Raw genomic sequence first — 11943 nt, 5'->3', positions numbered from 1 at the left:
AAGGAAAATGCCTGTGTCTGTGAGATTGTAGGTGTGAGAGAGCGTGCAAGGGAAGTGCGAGAGTGTGCGAGGGTGTGTGAGTGCGATAGGCATGGCGGGCGGAGTGTGTGAGGGGTGTATGGCTGCATCCGTATGTGACTGTAACTGTGAGAGTTTGTGAGTCTGGGACAGCGTGTAAGTGTGTTAGGGATGCATATGACATGTTAGTGTGACTGAAAGTTTGTGGGCCAGGGGGACTGAGCATGTGGGTGTGGGGGGGCGGGGAAGGGTGTCTGTGGGTGTGTACTGAAGATCATCTTGTAGAGGAGCAAGCCATGCACAGAGAAACGTTTTTTGTACCAGAAGCAGTGCTGCCTGGTAGGTTATGGAAAACATCAGCTTGCTGTCTCCCGCACTGTAACCCAGAGCTGTCCCTTGCAAGGCACTCTCTGGGGGAGCAGCAAAGCTGGTCCATGCCACAAGCCAACTGTACAGGTGAAAAGGCAAGATCCAGAAAATTAAGCAGGCCCAGAGCTCGCTGAGGTGGAGGCTGGCTGCATGTGGACTCGGCCAGGTGGGCTGGACGGGCAGCTCAATGTGTGGGACTGGGAGAGGTTTTTCAGCAGCTGGGATTCCCTGGGAGGATCCCTCCTACCTCCCTCCGTGCTGGCAGAGGCCATTCCCGGTGACTCACCTCCATCTGCCAGGGAGGAAGTGGTAGGAAAAGACAGCTGTAGTCAGGGAGTGATTGTACCGCCATCCCACAACCCTCAGCAGGTTTGTGACCTGCTAAGCCACCTAGCTTACACCAAATCTGGAGCCTCGCTTCCTGACACCTGCATGTCCTAAAAAGCAGGGACTAACTTTGCATCTGCTAAAGTGCAAGGTAAAAGCCATAAAATGCCTTTTTTTCCAGCGCCCAGGCGCTGTTGCTGAGCTGAGCTGTGCAGAGCTTTGCTCTCTGGCAAGGCTGCAATTAGATGTGCTTAGTCAGCCCCCTCCAGCAACAAGCTCAGTGAGCATTGCATTTTGGTTCCCGGGGAAAGTTCCTTTTTGGAGTATTGCCAGGAAAAGCTTACACTGTTTCTTCTTTTTTTGGAGAAAGCTTAATAATAAGAAGAAAAAGAAAAAAAGAAAAAAAAAGAAAAAGAGTGCCTACAGATCTAGGTTGGTCTATTTTAGTCTGACCTCTCCTGAAACCATTACTCTGCACATTCGGCTGACTGTCATCTCCATCCAAAAATAGCCCTGCTGGATTCCCAGTCTCCCATGCAAGTCCTTCCCCATTTGACTTCCAGCCACAGTAAGCCGTGCTATGCTATTAAAAAAGGCGCTGAATTTGAAAGCTGGGTGCAAAGTCACTGCTAAAGACACAGGGCGAGCACCCAGCCGGCATGCCTGGAGGATTCCTGTAGGTGTAGAAAGGGGGAAATCAGTGCCAAAGCACAGCCAGTGCTTGTCATCTCAGCAGCTAGCAGGGGGTCTTGCATGCTCCCAGACCTTGAAAGCTTTCTTGCTGCACCAAAAGTTTCCTCATTGGACTTCCCACAGATGGCTTCACCCCAAGCTCCCTCTGCGGCCCTGAAAGGCCATACTGCGTATGGTACAAGCGTAGTTCATAACACTATGGTAGCACCTCAGACCTTGCCCTGTTGATTCTCCAGACATGCACCCTCAAATGTCCCCATGGACAGGGCTGCTCAAGCTGGAAAAGATGATGACTGTGGCCTGTTTAGTTTGGGGTTGCTGGTCCCTGGGTGGCCAGCTGGCTCTGTGTTGGGTGCTGTACTCCTCTGGCTATGCCCATGGCTCCTCCTCACCCACCCTGTTGTATAATGAGACATTCCTGGACCCACACACCCAAGCCCTCTCACAGGACCAACAAGCCACTGTTGCCTGGAAAGGCCAAGCCACATTTGTGCTACCAAACAAGACAGGACTTGGCATCGGGCACTGTCCCCTGATCAGTCAGGCTGTTGAATCACTAGCACGTTCTGGCACGGGTTTTGGCCTGTGCCAACGAGTCCTGTCCCAGGCATGGGATGAGCACCGGTTCCCAAGAGGCAAGGTAGAGGAGGCAACCCCATCTGGGACCAGAGGAGGGAGGAAGAGTGTTTAGTCATGAGCTATACTGTGCCGCGTACCCTTCAGGCCAGAGGACGGGCTCTGGCCCACTTTACCTGCTAGTATAGACTTGCCGTAACGTCGGCATGTGGTTGCAGAGGCTGGTTTGTCTGTGCGATGCCTGGTGCTTCAAGATGCCTGGTGCTTCAAGATGGGAGGAAGGCCAGGCAATCTGGTTCCACTCCGCATCGCCCCTCGCTATAGGACATGCCTGACTGCCCCATCCTAGCCCTGCCTGCAGCTGAATCCACACCTTGCCCCGGCCGCTTCCCCTGGCATACACACATCGTTAGTGCAGGTGCCTGCGCAAATCAGGCAGTTTAGCTGAACGGGGGAAGGTGTGTTTATTGCCCGTAGCAGAGCTGGTCTTCACTCCCCAAGGAGTTATTATGAAGGAGGTGAAGGAAGTGCTTATTTTAAAAAGCTGGCACTGGTGAAAGCCAAGGACACCTGGATCTTATCCTCCGTTTTGTTCCCCTTGTTTTTGATTTTGCCAGAGACAAGCCAACGCAGCGATTGTGGCTTGTAAATGAGGTGTGGCTGTGACTTGGCTGGAGCATGGATCACAGCAGTGATCTATATTTAGATCATTCGTTTCTTGCCAGATGAAGTAAAATATTAAAAACAGCAGCTTAAATAAATACAACAGAAAAGGCACCACAGGAGTGAGCTGAACAGTGACCCAGTTTACATGGCCACATATGTAGGAAACAACATAAGATTTGAGTTGCAGAAGAGAGGCCTAAACAGTATCTCAGTAAAAGTCCATGATCTTCCCAAAAGCAGGGACCAGAGGCTCGAGGAGAGCACACTTGGCCACAAGATTAATGCTCATGCCTCCCATCACAAGCATCTTTGATTCTGGGTCTGCATCCTACACATTCAGACAGAGCAGTGCCTGGAACCTGTGACTACTATCTCAGGCTCAGCAGAAGGACCCTGAGAGGATCTCACGGGATCATCAGTGTCCTTCATGTGACCATGGTGTCCAAGCAAAATGCTCGCAATTTCACCTGACACCCCCTCCCAAGATTGCTTTCATCGGGGGCTGGATCCTATAGAATGGAGCAGTGAAGATCTGCCAAAAGATTTGCTGTCACAGCTCATTCTCAAAGCAGCCCTAGCACCAGTGCTCCTGGAGATGAAGGGACTGAAACCAGAGCTCCCATCCTGCAAGAGTGGGAATGTAGCTCTTTTCCTGTGGGTTTACGCTGGACAAGGGCCAGGGGAGTTCTGCGGGGGCTTTGACACAACCTCAGTGAAGACAAATTTTCTCATTTCCTTGCTTCTGTGAGCCAAGGACAAGGCTGTGTTCCCCTGAAGCACGGGTGACATTTGGGGGAGAAAAATGTATAACCCAGACTGCCTTTCACTAAATCGCACAAGAAAATAAAAATTACCCTGATCCTCCCCCTTCCACCTGCCTTCTCCTCCCTCCTCCCCAGGAATCCCTTCATGCCACATCCAGTTATGCTTCATTTACCAAGCCATTACACTGAATATTTGGCTTTCTCCACATCTGAGTGGGCAGGTTCTCCCTCGCTTTGGTCTTCAGGAGACAGGGAATGCTTTGAAGCTGAGCCAGGGGAGAAAACTGGCACCGCACGCTTCACCGTGTAGTAATTGGGAGGAGATGCATGTCCTTCTTGCAGGAGCTCAAACTGACTCCACTCTCTTTTTCTTTCTTGTTTTCTCCACCTTTCAAGGAACTCATTGAGGTTGACAGTGAAGTGGTGTTTGAACTGGCTGCATACATCTTGCAGGTAAGCACCCGCCTTCCCTCACTTCGTGCTTCCTTGTGTTGCGTTAAATCTCTTGACTTGCCAAACCCAAAATGGCTTACAGAAGTGGAGGGGTTCACCCACTTGCAGGAGAAAGATGTCTTTACACAGTTTTCCTCACTTACACCAATGCAAAATAGATACAGAAGGCTCTCAAAACCAGACCTCACCACGCAGGGAGCGGATTCCCCTGCCTAACGTTTCGCATACGTAAATGCGTATTATGTTTGCACCAACACAGATAGCCAAGACCCTGGGGTACGATGAAAATCTAAGTGATGAAAGCAATTTTCTAGGTGAAAGCCATATGGGTTCTTCTCCAGTGGCTTTCCTTGCATTTGTTTTCCCAGTGGAGCTTAGCCCTCTGATGATCTCTATAAGCTTCTATATATGCAACTGTCTGTATTCTCCAAGGTGGGCAGAAAGGCTTAAAGACTTTCCAAAAAACTCCAGAAAAAAAATTGTCTTTTAAAGTCCTGCTCCTCAGGAAGAGAGAATGCGGTTAGAGAGTGAATTACCAGCAGCTTTTGGTAAATCTCTGGTTCCCAAAAAGGAACCATTTCAGAGTAGCGGAGGTGTTTTTTGTGAATGATCTCTTTTTAGGAGCATTACTGCGGGAGAAGATCAGAGATAATTGTCAGATGATTCTTGTTCCCCTTTCGTACAGTGTAGTTTTCATTTTTTTTCCCGTCAGCCATGAAGCTGTGAGGAGCCATGTGAGCAGAGAAGCCGTCTCATCAGAGCGCACTAATAAATAACAATGCATTGCACTTCTATAGCACTTTCCATGTTAAAGAAGCAATTAGTGCGTAGGGATTTGAATCTTCATTAAAATCGTTTTATGTAACAAAAGTGGAGCGAGAGAGTCAGGATGGGGGACTCAATTAAAAGCACATTATAGAAATTGCATATTGGCTGTTGGGGGAATACACATCAAACAACAGGCTCATTGTGCGAAGCAGCAATAGGGTTATGAATCTATTGTCTGCTCATCCTAATGAATAACTTGAGCGCTTAGTAATTGTACAGCCAGATCCAGATCTGCTGCCACTGTAACCTCAGTTGCTGTGATTGTTTCTCATCACAGACAAACACAGGATGTTACGTGTGTTCCTGTAGTAGTCTGATGTGTAACTTAATGAAAACAGTCAAAACAAGCCCCACCTCTGCTGTCTGTAACCGGAATTACTACAACCCATGTTTGTGACAGGATCCAAACAAAACAAGAGGGATCATACTGCATTTTGTTCTACTTCTCACTGCAGCATTCAAGTCAAAGAACTGAAGTATGGAGAATCTACCCTACAAAATTATTTTTTAAATTCAGTATGCTCATCCCTGTGCAGGCCGGGGCCTATCTTTTGGGTTTTGCTCTGTGTTAAACTATAATCATGATATGGTTGAGGACTCCTTCCTGTGAACCAGAGGAGAGCTTGTCTGTCCTTCAGTTCACTCAGAGGGAAATAGGAAGATAGTAAAAGACTCTCAGAACTCAAGTGATTTAGTCTGCAGCCATATTTCAGATCATTGTGTAAGCAGAACAAAGTACCACCAAAGCTCTGAGCTTTACCCCAGTCTCAGGACTGAAGCACCACTGGACGTGGGCTGACAGGTTGTGTGGGTGGATGGATGGATGTAAAGACAAAAGACCTGAATGCAAAACCTGGTCCTCCTGGCAGTGGAAACTCCCTTACTGCACAAATTACATTATTGCACTGTGCTTTCTGTGTAGCTGATGGCAAATGAGGTGCTTTAGCATGCATCATATGAAATGTGTATTGTCTATTGAAAATGCAAAATGCATATTGCATCTATTGAGGAGGGGACTCACCAGATTCTGAGGGTTCACCAGATACGCAGTTAGACTGAGGTACTAATCTAACTACAGGAGTGGGACATTACCCCCCCTTTTACCATCAGACTGTGATCGTAATAACTAGAAATATCTGGATATATAAGTAAGGGAGCTAAATACCCCCCCAAACACCCAGCAAGGAGTTAGAGAAACCTGTATCTTGCATCCCCTTGAAAGCTGACAGTGAGCTAGTTTTTGAAAGTCTTATTACTAGAAAATAACAAGAATACTTGTAAAAAGAGTCAGGGGGGTTGCAGTCTCAGAGGTTGCAAAGTCACTGAGACTTCAGAGATCGTCTAGTAATGTAGCATCCACAATGACCCAAACAATTACTTATTTACTAGCAATATTTCCTGCAGCTTCTTGGGTATCACTAGCAGAATGAGGAATCATCTGGCCCTCTATTAGGCAAACCCTTTATTTGTTAATCTGCCCAGCTCACTGCATGTATCATGGCACTTGACATTAGATACTGGTTCCAAAAAATACATGAGGAATCAATTACAATAGGAAATTGCTGCTAAATGAATTTTGCAAATGGAAAATCTTGAACAGCCGTTTTCTTTTTTTTTTTTCCTATTTTAATGGTATATTTTTAATTTTTCTTCCTCATTTTACAGGAGGCAAAGGGAGATTTTTCAAGGTAGGTGAACTTTTTTGCCATTGTGTACTGTGAGAATGAATCTGGTAAAATCACTGTGTGAGCGATGCAACTCAGTTGTAGCTGTGTAGCAACAGGAATGCATTGCTAACATAGGCATTGTGTTTCCTGAAATCATTTCTTCACAAAACACAGCCTTTGACCAGAGCATGCCTTGCAAACAGCATTGTTTGTGACTGTGTTGTTGACAAATCTCTTTATATGTCCATGAAGTTCAGGAAATGGACTAGTCTTGGGAAGGAAATTACTAAGGAAATGACTTTACAATCACTGTTGTAACACAGATCCAGCCAGAGGCAACATTAAAATTCCATCACTAATTGATATTTCAGCTTGAATTTGGACAGAGTTCTCATAATCATAACAATTTTGAGAATGGTTGGTTTTGCTGAATTTCCACTATCCCTTAAGTGAAATCTTCTGACTTGCTGTAAGAAATTCAGAGAGGTGACTGTGCTCAGTGTTTCAGGAAACTCTTAATGAAATGCCCAAGAATTTTCATATAAGTTGACAGTATCTGTCAGTTACTCATTAGTAGCAACAAAGGTCAGATGGCTGTTTGATGCCTCATGTGAGAAACATGGAACTTCTTCATCTGAAGCCCAGGAGAACTGTCTGAGCTGAAAAAATTCACATATTCCATATATTACTTTTGCTGACCTGAATGTGAGTTCAGCTGGAGGACCACAATATCCACTGAAGTTAGTTTCAGGGAAGAAAACAAAGTGTGAATGGGCAGTGAGGCTGAATTGCCAGATGAGCCTGAAGAGGTGTTTTCATCCTGTCAGCACTGAGACACACACCGGCTGTGCACTTATAGGAGGCTGTGAATAACAGGCAGGTGCCGCCTTCTGGTGGACTGGGACATCTATCTAGCTAAAACTGAGACAAATCAGTGAAAAGGAACAAGGCATTGCAAATATTGCCTACCCATCATAGAATCAGAGATGACATAAGGCAACCCTTGCTAAAAGGAAGTTTAAGTTCTGCCTTATCATTTCTCAAAACCTTAATCAACTTGCAAAATCCTGACATGCATCTGACCACAGAAACACAAGCCCAGTCTTGTTTCATTTTTCAGTTCCACCCAATTTGGAATAACTCAGCTATCAGCAGTGTTTATTTAGGGGGCACTGGAGTACATGTGGTTCTTTTACTTTTCAGTCTGGTTTTCCATGCACTGCCAAGTGCTCAGCCCAGAAGAGCTGGACCAAGCAGAGTTTTGCCATTCAAACCTGTGATAAACCACATCTTCCACTGGTTTTGCTATGAAGAACAATATTTAATGTTTCTTAGAATATCTTGGACATGACGAGAACACACCCAGAAAGTGTACATTCAGACTATGAAACACAAAATAGAAAGGAATCAGATGGCTTGTGATAATAGGACTGAAAGCATTTTATCTTCAAGTATCTGTTTCCAGACCAGAAGTAGAAACAGCCGGTGGAAAACATCCATCTGCTAAAAGCTGTTTGATGTCCCTTGTAAAAGGAATGGTTCAGTTTATCACAGTGCATTTCTCTAGGCCACAGAGAGATGAGGAATCTTCTCTGAGAGCATGGAAGATACCTTGACGCATGGTGTTAATGGCTTCCTCCACATCGGTGTGGCAGTCATCACCATCCCCATTAAAACAGCTAGCTCTTAGTCCTTTCCACCTCTGGATCACAGTGGTTTGAAGTGGAAGGGGGAATCCTTACATCCAGGTCAGGCAGAGAACTGGTGTCATAATAACAACTTGCTGACACTGCCAGGGATCTTAATTTATAAATGGGCTTTGGTGGCAAAGCAATCTACCATATTAGTGGAGTTTAAAGCCTATTCTTGGAGGGAGGTAGAAGAATCCTACCCTGACCCTCTATGGTCTAGGAGAAGATTTAGCATCCCCAGGGATGTCCATCTAGCAGCTCCCCTCTAATGTGCACTGACATGGGTTTATGTGCTGGGTAAGATCCAGGTGCTACTGAAGTCAACATGAGGTCACTGTGGTTAAAATTTTGCCTGCTGAGATTTGTGGTTATTCGTATCAGCAGTGTAAAATCTGGGAGGCAAATCAAGCCTGGGGCCAGCAGAGGAACTGCAGATGGAGACAAATGTTCTGACTTCTCTCAGGGCTGAAGTTAGCTTCAGTGTTTGAAGTTAGTTGATGTGGAAATGCTGTTTAAAACAGAAGTGGCTACTCTTTGAAACAGAGAAGCTCTGCAGTTGTGGATGTCTTGCTGCTGAGTTTTAAAGATAATATGTTGTGCATGGTAGCATATATTGCGTGAAGGCTGAACTCTTGAACTCCTGCCTCTTTTTTTGAAGAAATAAGTTAATTCTAAAGGGTTGCATGCTTGGAACGCAGACTCCAGATTTCCCACACCTGTCCTGTCTACTGCCACCATCAGATTTATAGCGTATGAGACTACAAGTTTCTCTTTGGCCCTGATCCAGAAAAGTGCATAAGCACTGGCTTGCTCATTTATAGCGATGGGAGAATTGCTGTTCCCCATGGGAGCCTTCCTATGAGTCGCTGCTGATTGCCTCAGGTGCTGGGATAGCCAATGCCAAATTGTTGCACTTTCAGCTTTCAGTTGGCACCTGCCCACAATGGCCAGAGCGTGATTACCTCTAAACCCCACTACACCCCAGTGGTGGATCACAAGAAGCTCATTCAGGACTCCTGGATGCAGTTGCAAGTCTGCTTTTTTGGGCCTCATGGGAGGTCAAAAAACAGAACTGATCTTACAAACTCTAGCCGTCAATTTTCTACCTCTGTGAACTGCTGCATCTACAATGACAGCAGCTCCCACCGCTGCTTTTGAGGGAATAATCCCATGCCTCAGAATAATAACTGTGCTCACAGAGCTCACCAAAAGGGGCTTATGTGCCATTTCAAGCACACATCCTACACCCTTTGGTAGGGCACCATCATGTATGAATCTCTTCATTAGTGCTGATTCTTTCCACCTTGGAGTTCTGCCTAACTCGGGCATCGCAATGACTGCCCAGTGTTTGGTGAGCCTGGAGACCACATAGTCTGAGTCGCCCTTGTCTGTCTTGAACAAAGATGCCACAAAAGCCCTGACAGATCAGTTTGGTATCTCTAGCGAACAATTGTCTAAGGCCTTTTACATTTCTAACTTGTTTCATTTCAGAAACAAGCCCATCAGAAACCCTGAGCTCCTGAACCCATTTAGATCAACTAAGAAAAATATTTCTCAGTGTTTGCTGTAAATGGCCTGGTCCAGCTCAGTGTTTTGGAAGCCGAGTTGTACAAAGGCCTCATCTCTTAGCTGATACAGATTTTGACAAAGCGAGGTTTAAAATAAAAAGTTACTCTCTGTAAGAAGTTCCTAGTCCTCTGTATTAAAGGAGAATAGTTTTCATGTTATTTAAAAGAATTCCCAAATGCTTTGGCTGACGAGACTGAAAAAGTTTACATTTAGGCTGGGACATACCACTGAATTTAGAACAATTGAGTATCCTTGTTCAGCTGATTCTCAGGCTGAGTAGGACACTTAAGATTTGATCTGTGCTTTTTCATATTAGTTACAAAAGTTTTCACTTCAAAGGCACAGAATCACATGTACAAAGCTCCTAAACTAGTATCCTGCAGACAGATGTGAAGGTTATTAACTCAAGCTAATCTCATTACTAGTAAGAACCTGAGTCACACTTGCTTGGCAGAGCGTGGGCAGGACAAATATCAATTCCTTAGATGAACACAAATACTACGTGTTTGACCCTCTTTAGGCCTGTATAGGGGAAGGAACCAGGGCACTCGCTAATTTTGTTGGGAGCATCACATATTGATAAATAGTTGAGATTTTCCCTCTAAATTAATCCTACTGGGTTTAGAGTCCAATTTGACATTGACCAAAATCTTTGGGAAACTCACACCGAGTTTGCTTTTAAATGTTCAGAATCCAGCTCTTCAACCTTAAACAGCATCTATGTCAAAGCAGCTGGAAATAACCTATACTGATCGTTTGTCCCTCAGTTTGGGGAGGGGAAAGAAAAAACCCTAAGGAAAATAAAAACCTGAACCGTTGCAGCTAGTTCCTCAGGCAGGTTCTCATTGCTAGATTTCTTCCAGTTAAGCAATATGAGACATTTCGACTGAACTCCAAGTATCTCCCAGCAACACATGAAAGAATAACAAGGGAGGAAAGCAAACGGCCAGTTTCCTGTTATGCAGAATTTCACAATAATTTCAATGTTTGGGCAGATGGTATTCTAACATACTTTCAGGCTTACTTTTCTTTCTGTGTAACCAACCAAGTGACATTTAACCAATTAGAATTTATTAAAGGATTACAAAACCCAGGCTGCATTCTTGCAACCTTATGGAGGAGATCCTAAACACTGTATTTCACATTTCACATGGTATAATTTAATCCGAGAATCTCAGACTCTGCATTTCCTCTTGCATTCAGCAGAATGAATTACCATGCTGAGAAGAGTTGATAACTTTAAGCTTCAGTTTAGATTTGTTACTAATCATTGTTATTACACATGCTGGAAAATGTATGGATCTCCTGAGACAACTGTGTATGTAATCTTGCTCAAAATTATTGCAGCCAGTTTGCAAAAACTTGTTTCTCACAAAATGCTTATGAAGTGGCCAGGTAGGCCTTTTAACCCCCATGTGTAGACAGAAATACTGAGATGTGGTAACTAATTTATTTGTCCAAGACTTGTGAAGCACACAGTACCAGCACTAAGACCAGAACTCAGGAGTTCTGTTTTCTAGGTCCATTCTCCAATCAGTCAACGTTATTTCTGGATATCTAACCAGCTTTCAGGATGGATCCCATGCAGATGGCTTCTCCAGTTCAGTTTTCATATTGTTATTCAGTCTTTTAAATATTGTAATTTCCACCATAGTGCAGGAAGGAAGTGGTCTGGAGGACACAGAGAAAGTGTGGAGCCTTCCCCCTGTATATTAATAAATCTATATCAAAAGCACCCTTCCATATATAACAACCGTGGAGGTTGGACACTTTTGAATATAAAATAAATGCAGCACAAGTGACCGGATTAAACAAACACTTTCTAAACACAGTAATAAAATAAACACACTACGATATTTCACTAGAAGGAGTGGGAAAGGCAGTAAGTACAAAACCACTTGTGATCCTGCTGGAAACATTTTAAAAATTAAGGGGTTTGGTGTTTTAAAAGGAGCCAAGAGGAAAGTGACCTCATGGCCACTAGTTCAAATGCAACCTGAGTCAATATTTTTTTCCTTTTTCTTGATCTGACATCCTTTTGGGAGTCTAAATTCATTTATCTTGAGACCAGTCTTGCCAGAAGACTTAGTGAATATATGGACCACAGAATGAAATACCTTTTTGTTCCTGGAAGTGATTACCTGAGATACATTTGGCGCTTTGAAGTTGTGAGGCACTACCTTTACAGTACCTTCTAGGTACTGAACAGAAATGCTAATCCCATCCAACAACATCACTAAGAATGTCTTTTCCTCTGATTCTTAAATGACTTTTTATCACAGTGCAAGCAAGCTTTGCTCCTAACTGATGGAAAAGATGGAG

General features: G+C 44.5%; 1 protein-coding gene across 1 annotated transcript in view; it reads left to right on the top strand.

Moving 5' to 3' along the window:
- FRMD4A (FERM domain containing 4A) overlaps positions 1–11943 on the top strand; it is a 185939-nt gene that overhangs the window by 109210 nt on the left and 64786 nt on the right. Inside the window, exons 6-7 of the mRNA XM_035889183.1 lie at positions 3810–3866; positions 6360–6382. Of these exons, the coding sequence (XP_035745076.1) occupies positions 3810–3866; positions 6360–6382 (80 nt within the window). The remainder of the gene's footprint in view (positions 1–3809; positions 3867–6359; positions 6383–11943) is intronic.

The sequence above is a fragment of the Egretta garzetta genome, unplaced genomic scaffold (assembly GCF_000687185.1).
Source record: "Egretta garzetta isolate BGI_Z169 unplaced genomic scaffold, ASM68718v1 scaffold291, whole genome shotgun sequence".
NCBI lineage: Eukaryota > Metazoa > Chordata > Aves > Pelecaniformes > Ardeidae > Egretta > Egretta garzetta.
This window is presented reverse-complemented; position numbering and strand designations above follow the sequence as displayed.